Source organism: Erpetoichthys calabaricus, chromosome 9, assembly GCF_900747795.2.
Source record: "Erpetoichthys calabaricus chromosome 9, fErpCal1.3, whole genome shotgun sequence".
Classification (NCBI taxonomy): Eukaryota; Metazoa; Chordata; class Cladistia; order Polypteriformes; family Polypteridae; genus Erpetoichthys; species Erpetoichthys calabaricus.
The window spans coordinates 15,937,221-15,950,999 of NC_041402.2; the positions used below are offsets into that span (position 1 = coordinate 15,937,221).

The following is a 13,779-nucleotide window of genomic DNA, read 5'->3' on the forward strand; positions in this document are numbered from 1 at the left end:
GTTAATTTGTTTTATGTATTTTTACTTTATATTTTGTATTAATCATTTTTATATGAATAGTTTTGGGTTGTGGAATGAATCATCTGAGTTTCCATTATTTCTTCTGGGGAAATTCATTGGACTGCGAGCACGTTTCCAGAACGAATTATGCTTGCAAACCGAGGTTCCACTGTAGATCTGAAAATATCTTTGGAATTAAATGCAGAGCAAGAATCAGTTGCCTTTCATATGACAGGAATGAGATCTCATCAGTTAATGCCATTTCTTAATAAGTTTTGACGTGAGCATTTGTTTGTAACTTGGTAGTTTTATTACTTAATTGCTGCTTCCTCTCATAGCAGCAACTTGAAACATGATTAGTTGATTATTAATTTGGAGAGGAGGCCAAACCCAGTACATTTAGTGTGTAGAAGCCTGAATTAGCGCACACCACCCAAATTTGGGGTGTCTATAAAAAATGTGTTGATTTAGTTCATGATGCAGAAGAGCATATCTACAAGAATGCTACATCAGATATTGGAAATATTAAAATGAATGCTTCAATTTAAATGTTTAACACTAGAATTACCAGAGCCTACGAAAAAACTTGTAGATCCGTCCCACCTTAAATCCCTTCGCACCTCTCCATCAGCGTCTTTTGTCCTGTAAATGTGTCGATAAGCAGCAAGCAGCCTGCTATCACATCCCACACCGCCGCACAGTTTTCTCAGCTCAAGTCTGTTTACTTGCGTGTCAGTTGCTTGGAGTTGTATAGAGTGAGAAGTCAAGCAAAATTATACCTTTTATAAATACTATATCGTTATTTGGAACACATGCATTTCATGTATGTTCCGTGTCTACAACAATCTATTTACAGTAAACACATTGTTAAAACAGAAACTTTTTTCATGTTTTAGTAATAATTGACAAAATGTAGACATGAAGTGTATAATGTGTTAAGCCTGAATTCCAAATAAACACTTTCGCAAAAGGTACAAATATAATGGAACAAGTGCGCTTCTTTTCAAGGATATAACTGCAGAAAAAGAACCTGTGACATTGACACGCATTTGCTACGACCGCTTCGGTGCCGAAACGGTATCAACTGTTGACTGGTAATGAAAACTTCACGAGTTCGACCCCGGACGAGTCCGTTTTAAGAAGTGAGCTGGTGTTATTCTTACTATTTTAGAATAAAAACATGCATTTGATTTCAGTCTGTAACAGCCAGTGTAAATGTATGATACTTGTAATGGTTCGCTTTTTTTTTAATTTATTTATTCAGTTTTATTCTCTCAGTCGCGTTCATGATCACCTCCACAACCACCCCACCCCCCCATATGAATTCACATGTGAATTTCCCCTGGGATTAATAAAGTATCCTATCTATCTATCTATCTATCTATCTATCTATCTATCTATCTATCTATCTATCTATCTATCTATCTATCTATCTATCTATCTATCTATCTATCTATCTATCTATCTCTCTATCTCTCTATCTCTCTATCTCTCTATCTCTCTATCTCTCTATCTATCTATCTATCTATCAATCATCATAAAGACGCGCTATAGCAGAGGTGAACTCGGATGATGACGACGCTTCTACATCGGAGCAAGAATGCATGTCGCACTTTTGCCATCACTGTACTTTGTATATGTACAAGGGAAGCTCTGCAGTCTACTTGTGACTTTACACTATAGGAAGTAAGTAAGTAAATAAATAAAGGTAAATAAGTAAATAACATTCGATCTGGCTCTTATATGCAAAGTACAGCGATGGCAGCCTATATGACTAGTCCACATTTTTTTTTTTTTAATGAAAAGTTTAATGAAAAGAAGTAACTTTGAAGCCTCATGTCTCATTAGGGGGTGAACCCCTGGGGTCAGGTAATGTGGCATGCAAAATTTCAAGTCCCTTAAATCATTTTTTCTTGAAGACATTTATTGGTTTACTCCTTATCATCAGGGCTCATTTCCTGAATGTGGCACATAAATTGATTATGTGATCATGATCAAATCTGTCACTCTTATTTCAGACCTGTAATGCTTCAACCCTGTTAATTTTGCACAAAATTGGTGGTCAGGATCTTTTTTCTGCATTTCCACAGAATGATGGTATGCTTTCTTTTTACATCTACAGGCCGAGTCAAACAGAAGTACTACATTTCAAAAGTTAATTCTACAAAAATGCTACAAGATAAAATACAGTACATTTCATTATGACACAAGAAAGGTTATATAAAGTAGATTTTTTTCATTGTGTTTTAAAAATTATGTCTTCAAGGTGGTGACCATCATTAGCAATGCACTCTTCAAGACAATTTCTGAACGCTCACATGTCTTGTTCGGCCATTTCAAAGGGAATAGCAGCAGCAGTTTCGTGGTGAATAGTGTCCTTGAGGGCTTCAGGGTTTTGAGGTCGGTGTGTGTATACCTTGAGATAAGCCTCACAAGAAGAATGCACACGGCGCAAGATCAGGCGAACATGAAGGCCACCCGACTTCGCTGCACAGGGAGATCAGCTTCCCCGGAAACATCTCCAGCAAAACTTGCATGGTTCTCCGTGCCATATGAGCTGTTGCTCCATCTTGTTGAAACCAGGCATCCACCACATCCATTTCTTCCATTTGGGGCTGCAAAAAGTTCTCTAGCATTTCAATGTAACATTCTGAAGTGATGGTGACTTTTGTTTCCCCCTCCTCAAAAAAGTAAGGACCTACGATGCCAAATTCTGCAATGGCGCACCAAACTGTAACATGCTCATTGTGCAGGGGTCTCTGATGAAGTTCATGAGGGTTGGTTTCAGCCCAATAGTGAAAGCTTTCCTTGTTTATGCAACCATTGAAATGGAAATGTGCCTCGTCGCTGTACATGACGATAGCATCTTGATGAATGTTCGCGCTGAACTCTCTACAGCTCTCCCAGTCTCTTTCAGTGAGTTCCTGCACTACCATCATTTTGTATGGATGGAATTTATCGTCTTCATGCAAAATCATCCTCAAAGACGTGTTGGAAATGCCTAAGGCAGAAGCAGGTTTGCACACTGAATGTCTAGGAGACTGCAAAATTGATGCCCTTACAGCTTCGTACAGTCCGAGGACGGCTTGAAGATTTTCTGTTCAATGTTGTCTAAATTTAGCCACCCACTGAAGAATTGTTTTCCGATTTGGGATGTCACCGTTAAGAGGAATGCTGAAGTGCGTTGATTGATTAGTTGTTTTTGAAGAAAACTTTGACAGCGAAAGCATGTTGCGCACTGGACCAAGGCATGACCTTGAGAAATGTAGTACTTCATGTTGGTGCACACTGTGTAATGGCAAAAAACTCTGATACATGTGCTCCTAAAATGATTTTTTTTTCAGGTACAACTGAAATTGGTTGGAGATTTAAAAAAAAAGTCTGTAGTATTTAAGTGAGACTTCTTTTAAAATATTGAACTGTTTTGGAATAGTAGGAGAAACAATCAAATAGGTGGCAGGAAAAAAGTTCAGTTTAGGTTATGAGGATAGGGAAAATAGGACTACCCAAGATAAACTTATCCAGACTCAACATCCATACAATCAAAGCACTGGCCTCAGGGTTCCAACCAAGGATGTGGGGTCATCCCCATGACTTTGTTATTTATAAATTTTGGATCATGGGGTATTGATGTGCCGCAAATTGGAATGAATATTATTTTGAGAATGTTGCTTAACACTAGAATCACCAGAGCCAACGAAAAAACTCGCAAATCCGGCCCACCTTAAATCCCTTTGCACCTCTCTGTCAGCGTCTTTTGGCTTGTAAATGTGTCGATAAACCCAAGCAGCAAGCAGCCTGCTATACCATCCCCCTCCACCCCCACCACCTCAGAACGGGCAAGAAGTTCTTTCAGTTCCTGCCTTGATTGATTATCTGGGAGTGAGCTACCCGGAATTGTTAGGGGAAATAATTTGATGTGTGTTTTGTGTCTACAACAATCTATGTAAACACATCGTTTAAACAGAAAAGTGTTTCATGTTTTAGTAATAAATGACAAAATGTAGACATGAACTGTATAATGTGTGAAGGCTGATGGCCAAATATCAAATAAACACTTTCTCAAAAGTTGCAAGTACAATACGACCGCTTCCGTGGTGCAGCGGTTAAATCTACTGATTTATAATCCAGTGGTTATGAGTTTGAAACCATCTCTCCCGCAAATTTACCATTTTGAATAGTGAGCTACTCTTATTATTAATATTATACAATAAAAACATACATTTGATTTGTGCCTGTAACAAACGATGTAAATTTATAGCACTTGTAAAAGTTCGCATTGTTTTTTTTTTTTTTTTTTTTTGCACCAAGGAAGCTGTCGTATTGTACTTCACACATTATACAGTTCATGTCTACATTTTGTCATTTATTACTAAAACATGAAAAACGTTTGTTTTAACGATGTGTTTACATAGATTGTTGTAGACACAAAACACACATCAAATTATTTCCCCTAACAATTAATAATAATAATCATAATTTATTACATTTATATACCGCTTTTCTCGGTACTCAAAGCGCTATCCACACAGGGAGGAACCGGGAAGTGAACCCACAATCTTCCACAGTGTCCTTACTGCAAAGCAGCAGCACTACCACTGCGCCACCTGTGAGGACATTTCTGGGTAGCTCACTCCCAGGTAATCAATCAGGGCAGGAACTGGGAGAACTTCCTGCCTGTTCTGAGGCAGTGGGGGGATTGTATAGCAGGCTGCTTGCTGCTTGGGCTTATCGACACATTTACAAGACAAAATAGGCTGACAGAGAGGTGCAAAGGGATTTAAGGAGGGCCAGTTTTTTCGTTGGCTCTCGTAATTTTAGTGTTAACCTTCCAGATCAGATTTTTAGTTGTTTTTATTTATGGTGTAAATTATTGTTATGATTTAAATATATATTCCTTTTATTCCTTGTTTTTTTTAACTTAGAAATGTATTCTTTTGTCTTTAGGAACAGTAAGAGGTCATCAGCATGGTGGATTGCATAGAAGATCAACTCTCTTAGGATCAACTTCTGACACAATCAGTTCTCAAGCACATTCTATGAATAATTATGCCAACTACCAGAACTGCACCATAGTGAGATCTCATATTCCTCATACCAGCTATGGAACATATGTTACACTGTCTCCAAAGGTGTTAGTTTTCCCGGTCTTTGTACAGGTAGGTGTTTTTTTATACAATTCTTTAATTTAAAATCTTTGTTATAGCACTAAAAAAATGCACTTTTTGGTTTGCATTGTATTCAGTTTGAAAACAAAGCAGTCAGTATTCCCCATTTCACTGTTGTGGAAGTATTCATTGAATTTGAACTTGACTCAGTGCATTTGGATACTAAGACATGATTCTTTATTGTATTGACCTCTAATTAGTTCTTCAAGCTTCTTGAAATAATTGACCATGTGTAAGGGCTTTGTCACTAAATATATACATGCCCGTTGCAGAGTTTCCCACTGTTTCTTAATAATCTTTCTCATAATCAAAATGACAGCTTCTACTCTGAAACTGAAATGCAAATTTACTTGGCTTAACTTTAGCCACTGGAATCATGACTTGATTGTCTAATGATAACTTGGGCTACGTCAATACTACTACATTTTCATTAAAAATGGCGGTTTGAAATAAGAATTATCTCCGTCCATACTATCATTTTTGCATCATTTATGAAGTTTCTCTGTCCACACTAAAATGACTGAAAATAGTTCTAACTTAGACATTCTCCTTCATTGTGGATATAGGTATTGGTGGATAAACCAATGAAGTGGTGGTTATTTCAGCAGCCACAGGATTTATCACAAAACTGTCATTGACCAGTAAATTATTTGCCCATTGAACATGTAGATAGATAGATAGAGAAATAGATACTTTATTAATCCCAAGGGGAAATTCACATACTCCAGCAGCAGCATACTGATAAAGAACAAAATTAAATTAAAGAGTGATAACAATGCAGGTATACCAGACGTACAATAACTTTGTAAAATTTTAATGTTTTTACCGGAATTGAAAGAGTCACATAATGTAGGCAGCATTCTAACTTTACAAGGCACAATTTAGATGCATACAGGTAAACAATGCAACAATTGCCACAGAAAGCAACTCTTTTATACCCGCAGTATTGGAATATGGTATTCTTCAGTGAATTGTGACCAATTAAGGAATAAATGTTAAGCAGGATCTAATCAGGAAAGGGCCATAATAAGCAGGATCCAATCAGAATGCAATTAGAATCAATATTTTCAAAGATTTGTTCTTTCGCTTATTCACATTACATTGTTGAGTCTGTGTTTTCAGAAGTATGTGGCTCTGGAGAAAGTTTTCAAAAGTCTCAGTTTTTGTGCGTTGAAAATACCTGGGGATATGTGGATGAAAGGTGAAAGCAGAGTCTAATAGAAACGTAGTAGTGGGGATGGAAACTTAGTTTTATTGCTAAATGCTGCCTTTGATATCTTGGTTCATTTAACACTGCATTCCATTACAGCTGAAGTCAACACTTCAAGTTTACGTTCTAGTTGGAGAGTTACTGTATTTTAAAACTTATTAGAATATCTTGAGAATTGTCAATTTACACTTTTTATGCATTTTTGTGTGAAAATTCAAACATCTCCTGTATCACAGAAATATGTATAATTTGAGGCTCTGAATTTGGCAAGTGTCAATATGACCTCTTGTGGACAGATATCGCATCTAGTTTTGATTGCAGTCTTTCACCTAATGCTAACAGGATATGCTGTGGCACCTTCCAAGCCTGAAACAGAGAAAACGGGCCCAGAAAATGAGTAAAAGAATGGATTTGATTTATTAAGCTTTTGTAACTAAAGTGAAGGGTGTCATGTGGTTGTTGACATCTTTTCTGGGATGAAGGAGTTCTAAGAGTTTTCAGATTTCTGTTCTTGCAAAGTCAAAATGCTCATGGATGAGGGCAGGGGGTGTTTTCGGTTTTATGACCAGTGGATCTTGTTAGTTGTTGACCATCACCCTTAAATTATGGATCAATCAGGTTGTCTATTGCAAGGTGAGCATTCCATGGAACTTGTGATGGAAAACGTAAAGAAATGAAGGAATGACAGTGGAAGAAGCATGGTGAAAATAACTGCAGGAGAAATAAGTGTGAGTTTGTAAGTAGTGAGCGTAGAATAAAAAACGATCATTTGGAAGTGAATGGACAAAAAAATTCTGTTTCCGTGAACGGGAATACCACCAAAGTGGAAGTTGATGTATGTTGCAAATAAGTTGATGTTTATGGCAAAATGCTGTGCACGTTTTGACGACACCTGATCAGAATTTAACGGTTTGAAGAATCACAACCATATCAAAAAGTGCAATGGAAAAAATATACTTTCTTAATGCAAATTACACCTTGTCCATTGCTATTTCATGACAACAAAATGCTACACCATCTAGTTAAATGAGCAGTGATATTGTATGCATGGCTAGACCAGTGATTGCTGTGGATGATCCATAAGAAACCAACAGGTAATGAATGCAGTAATGAATTGTGCAATTACTTACAATACGTGGGATTATTTACTGTTGTACATAACAATTTTTTTTGTGTCATGTAAATGTTGAATACTCATTTGCTTACAAATACTCATCATAAAGGAACTTTAGTTAGGACTAGCATACCTAGTTAGCAACACACACGGTACCCAAGAGATGTTTTTTGTTATTGTACAATCTTACTGCAGACTATTGTAAATGAGTGATTTTATGTGCACCTGTTGAATAAACAGTATATCCTGCTGCATAATATATCACCCAATAATTAAGACTTTATTGTAATCTATATAACTATATGTTTCTTTTTTTTTATTAATTACAGGTAAAGCGACAATTCAGCTATTTTGATAATCAGTTAGTTGGTAGATTACTATTTCGATCAATCGTTTAATGAGGCTTTTAAAAAGTGCAACATTTGTATAAAAGTGCGCGTGTTTTTTTCCAAAATGAAAGAGTTGTATACCTATATTAAACAATAGTATAAGTTCGCTTTAAAATTACTTTTGGCAAAAACATGCACAGCAACAAGTCTTGTTACCAAATTTGAAGTCTAGCTTAACTCATTCAAGACTGTTGCCTCCATCAAGGGGTAGTAAGCTAAAACCACTTGTTAACTGTCAAGAGAAGCTGCTAGAGTGCGTTGTTTGATTTTATCTCTTAGATGGCAGCAAAGACCACAAGATGAAACGAGTGTTGCAAATTTCAAGTCTTTTTTTACTTTTATAATATGGTGTCAAATACCAGCTGTTGCTACCATCACCAGAAATATGGTTGATGACTGAAATTCTGCACTGTCAGATAAGAATTTTGAGCTGCCAGAAGGAACTCACACGAAACACTTTCAAAGTGGGATTGAGATAGAAGTCTTTATTACACAAATGCATTTTCTTTTCTCGTGCTCCCACATAAATGATGTGTTCCTGTACCTAGTGAGGTCATTTTCACAGATCTTACAAGACACGCATTTCTTATCAGACGTGAAACTGAAAAGACTGCCACTTCAAGCTCTTTTTTTTTAGTCCCTCCACTGTATTTACGTTTTCTGTCTCTGTCATGTCTTAAAGTATGATTCATGGCACTCTTGATCAATGAAGTAACATAGCAACTAACTAATCGATAACCAAATTCAGTGCTAAATTTTTTCATTGTTGATTATTATCAAATATTTGTTGAATGTCTAATTAAAAGGCATACTACTTGGCTTTGTAGCAGAGTGCAGTCTGCCATTTTCCTTGACTCCACAACTAACAGACTTGTCAAAAGCACTCCACTATTCTCAGAAAGTCCTCCAGAAGCTAAAAAATGTTACATGTGGCAGCATCCTACTAAGTGAAGCATGGTTTGGTGTATACTTTTACACTAAAGACATAGAGGTAAACACAATTTTTGGTTAACAACAATGAGGCAACAAGCACAAAATATTAAACATCTTGGCAAGCTGATTCTGTGATGAATTTCGTAAGCTTTTTGTGGAGCACACAGAATGTCACTACAGTTGATAGACCATCTTTGTTTAATAAAGTGCCCATTTAAGTAACTCTTATAAACGTTACAGATAGGATCTGGATGAAAGAAAGGAAGGGGTCGACAGTAAAAGAAAACTGCTTGTGATCAAGCAGAAGCTAATAGGTAGCAAACCTCATCTGAAGATCATGACTTCCAGGGCAGTCAGAAAGCTTAAACAACTCCTGTTAGGAATCAACAAGGAAGAACTCATCAAAGTAGTGTAAATAATGAAGAATGATTTTTTTTTTTGTTGTTGGTTATGAAGGATGGTGAACTTAAACCACAGAAATGAGTGCTAATGTGAGAAGTCAGATATCATAGGATGATTAATAATAATAGTCATTAAAAAGCCACTGTTATTTTAAGACACTGTATCGATGTTGTTTTCCAGAAGAAACAAATGAATAACTCTTGTTGATTTATGAATCTGACCAAGTTTTACAGTAAAATAGCCTCAGTTTTTCTCACTAAGAGACTGCAGTGTATGCACAATCGCGGTTTTCATAGTCTTTCAGCATTTTTTCCGCCTGACTACTCCAATCACTGCTTCAAATGGACTCTTAAAGCTACGGGACTCAGCATCTGATACATCTTTGTTTCTTTCTTAGTGCTAGATTTGCACTCTGTGCATTCATTTGCTAAGTGAGAAACCAATATGCTGCGTTACTAAGACATGGATGATGCAAGTTTTCAGGTCCTTATTAGCACCCACATAAAGGGAAATGTGCCACCAGACAGTGCTTAGACTTCACTTTTTTAGCCACTTATTTTTACTGTTTCTCATGCACGTTTTGAAATGTTTGTAGAAACAAAAGAACAAAAGCCGGTTCTCGTTCATCCCAGTTATATTCTGATGTGGCATAATGATATTAACATTTAATGAGTATCTGTCACTGAATTTGGTCCCTTCAAATGAAACAAAATAGACAGAAGTAATTTCACTGTAAAATACCACTTAGGAGATATTTAATGCTAATGATCTAGTCAGATAACTGTATTTTTCCAGCAGCTGAAAGATTTATATACTTAATGTTATTAGACAGATTGTTTATTTAAAGTACAATTCATGAATGCAGAAGTTTGTAAGGTATACTGTACACACGTCTATAACAGTACTTTACTTTAAAGTGCCATTTGGAAAAACTAAGTTTTCATTCAACGCAGGATCATATTGTTGCTCTATTGTTAACCTTTTCCTCTGCTGCAGCCCATGCATGCTTGATGATGTTGCTCAAATAATGTAGTTTATTTGTAGTTGCAGATTTTCCTTTAACGGAATCTATTCGTGGAGATACCAACAAAAAGAGCATATTTTACTGGTGTTGATGGTCCTGCACAAATGTGTTTTGCACTTTTTAGGAATGATGTGGATTTATATTCCAATTATGTACAGACATTGTAGAAATAAATAGACATTAAGAGGATACAGACATTTTTGTCTCAGATTTGTCCATTTACGTAACGCCCTTGTTCTGACGAACAATAGTGCGTTGATTGATGGAGCCAGTGCTATATTAAGGGTTAACAGGTTAAGTGAGTATAGCCATAATTTTGTCCCACTTTTTTATTTTGTTGTGGTACATAATACACGGGACGTTAGTCAGGCAAGCTTCTTCTTTGTTTGTGAGCTTCAAAACACCCATGTTCCTTATTCCTTGACACTACATTATTTGCATTGTACTTTTTCATTCACTGGAGACCACCCTTACGTCTAAAGACAAAAATCAAGTGTAAATGCCATATGAGTTGGACAGGCAATCCTGGCCAGAAGAGGGGATGGTTCCTTACTCGGAAGGGAGGCTCTTAGCAAGCAGACAGGCATCCCGGCCGGGGAGGAGAAGGGGATCAGTCCCGGGAGAGAGAGCCAGAAAGGATGGACGGACAGCCGACCGGAAAGAGAAGATGTCGCTGGAGGTTTTTTACTACCCCAGCATGCTAGATGGCAGCGTCCCTGGATATTGGTGCCCAGAGGGAAGCCAGCAGGGCATGCTGGGAAATGTAGTCCAGGTTAGCAGCCCTGCTGGGGTCACTGGGTACCACAGGAGGCCGCAGCAGGGAAACAAGCTCCCTGCTGCAATGCACTTTCATATGACCTGCATGTGCTTGTATTGGGCAGTAGCCCTGGCACTGGAAGTACTCCCGGGTCCTTAACACTAGAATTACCAGAGCCTACGAAAAAACTTGTAAATCCGTCCCACCTTAAATCGCGTCTTAAATCTGTTTGCACCTCTCCGCTAGAGTCCTTTGTCATCTAAATGTGCTGATAAACAAAAGCTACTATCAGCCAGCTATTCCATCCCCCCCACCGACTTAGAACGAATTTCTCCTAGCTCATGCCTTGCCTTGATTTGATTATCTGGGATTGAAGTGGAGTTTTAGAGTGGAAATAATATACAGTAGTGTTATTTGGAATACACGCATTTCATGTGTGTTCCGTTCCATTCAGTAGTCTGTGCAAACACATTTTTAAAACAGAAACGTTTTTCATATTCTAATAGTAAATGATAAAATGTAGGCATAAACTATATAACGTATGAAGCCTGAAGTCCATATATCAAAGAAACATTTTCACAAAAGGTACAAATAAGAGAACACGTGCGCTTTTCTTCAAAAATATAACTGCACAAAAAAAAAAGCCGCGTTAGCATGCCACATTGACACTCTTACTACAACCGCCACGGTGGCGTAATGGTATCAGCTCCTGACTGGGAATCAGAGGGTGGCGAGTTCGATCCCGCACGGCTCCACTTCGAGAAGTGAACTGCTCTTATTCTTACAATTTTAGAATAACAACATAAATTTGATTTCAGTCTGTAACAGCCGGTGTAACTTATGATACTGGTAAAGGTTAGCTTTTTTTTTTTTTTTTTTTTTAATTCACTTTTCATTCTCGCAGTCGCATTCAGAATCAATCCATACAACCCCATCTGACATAAAGACGCGCTATAGGTCTGCAGTGTACCACGATGCATACTACCGACCAAAAGGGATTTTTTTGTGCAGTTATATTTTTGAAGAAAAGTGCACGTGTTCTCTTATTTGTACCTTTTGTGAAAGTGTGTCTTTGATATATGGACTTCAGGCTTCATACGTTATATAGTTTATGCCTACATTTTGTCATTTACTATTAGAATATGAAAAACGTTTCTGTTTTAAAAATGTGTTTGCATAGACTACTGAATGGAACGGAACACACATGAAATGCGTGTATTCCAAATAACACTACTGTATATTATTTCCACTCTAAAACTCCACTTCAATCCCAGATAATCAAATCAAGGCAAGGCATGAGCTAGGAGAAATTCGTTCTAAGTCGGTGGGGGGATGGAATAGCTGGCTGCTAGTAGCTTTTGTTTATCAGCACATTTAGATGACAAAGGACTCTAGCGGAGAGGTGCAAACGGATTTAAGACGCGATTTAAGGTGGGACGGATTTACGAGTTTTTTCGTAGGCTCTGGTAATTCTAGTGTTAATAAAAGGGACCGCACTCCCTTACCCAGGTGAGTCAGAGCTGGGAGGAAGAAAGGTAACACTCAACTGGAGGAGGGCAGTGCAGTGGTAAGAATTGGAAGGAGAGAGAATTTTGTGTATTGCAGAGAGAAACCTGTGCGTTTTTGCTACTTTGTGGTACTGTGAAAGGAATACGGTTAAATAAACCACCCTTTATTTGCACCCAGGACTCTTGGTGTGTTCGTGTTGGGTGTTTGAGCTGTTGACGCCCTGGTTTCCTTCACTCACGATTTTGATAGGGTGACTCGCAGACTAGTTGGATATGTCAGACTTGATGACTATACTTTACTGGAAAGCTGCCAATTGCACCAACCTGAAAACATTTTGTAAATGAAGGCTACAACTTTAGACGATTTTTTCAGTAATTTAATGTGATATGGCCTTAAGGTGTTAGTCTAGTAAATTGTTAGTTTTTATTAAATGCCTTCTAGACTGGTTTCTTATTATTGCCTAATGTATTTGGGATTGTTCTATCTTTTGGTGTTAACTTTGAATTTTGCTTTCCCCAGCAGGCCCTTGGTCCATTAGTAAACTGCTTTTCAGACCCATTCTTGTTCTTGAATGTCCTTATTTTTTGAAACTCAAAATATTTTTTTTCAGCTATCCGCTATTAGTATGCATCCTTGTTCTTCTTATATCTACCAGCCGTACATTCATTCATCTTAAGACATGGATGATGTTGTATTATTTTGTCATTTTCACATTTTAAATGCCTTATCAGAATCTGAATTCACTTTATTGGCCAGGTCCTCTAGTCTGTACTAGGAATTTGTCTTGATAGTTTTGGTGCAACATACAAGGACAATACAGAATACAATAGATAAGTATAAGAAGATAAAAAAAATAAAATGATAAAATATGATGCCGCATACAAGGGCAATGCAAAAAAAATAAGGAGATGGTAGGATTAAAATGTCCAAGCAGTCTAGTGTGCAGGTATATATAGATACTGGGTAGAAGCTCAGACTCGATTAGTATGGGGAAAAAAACTGTTTAGGATGACGTGTTTAGCTTTCACTGCACAAAGACATTTGCCGGTGGGAAGCTTTTGGAACAGGTGTTGTCCTGGGTAAGTCGGATCAGCAATGATCTTTGTGGCCCTCTTCCTTACCCTGGATTCATATAGGACTTGAATGTGACTTAAGTTACAGCCTATAATCCTTTCACAGGATTTGATGAAACATTGCAGAGTGGTGCATGGTTCAAAATGCACTTGTGATTGTGCCACTTCTCTGGAAATGTTTTGTTGATGCTTTCCCATAG

General features: G+C 37.4%; 1 protein-coding gene across 3 annotated transcripts in view; it reads left to right on the plus strand.

Moving 5' to 3' along the window:
• The window catches only part of rgs3a (regulator of G protein signaling 3a), a 459,798-nt gene that overhangs the window by 118,096 nt on the left and 327,923 nt on the right, over positions 1–13,779 (plus strand). For all 3 annotated transcript variants that reach the window (XM_028809166.2, XM_051931938.1, XM_028809167.2), the window contains one exon: positions 4,948–5,159. In XM_028809166.2, the coding sequence (XP_028664999.2) occupies positions 4,948–5,159 (212 nt within the window). The remainder of the gene's footprint in view (positions 1–4,947; positions 5,160–13,779) is intronic.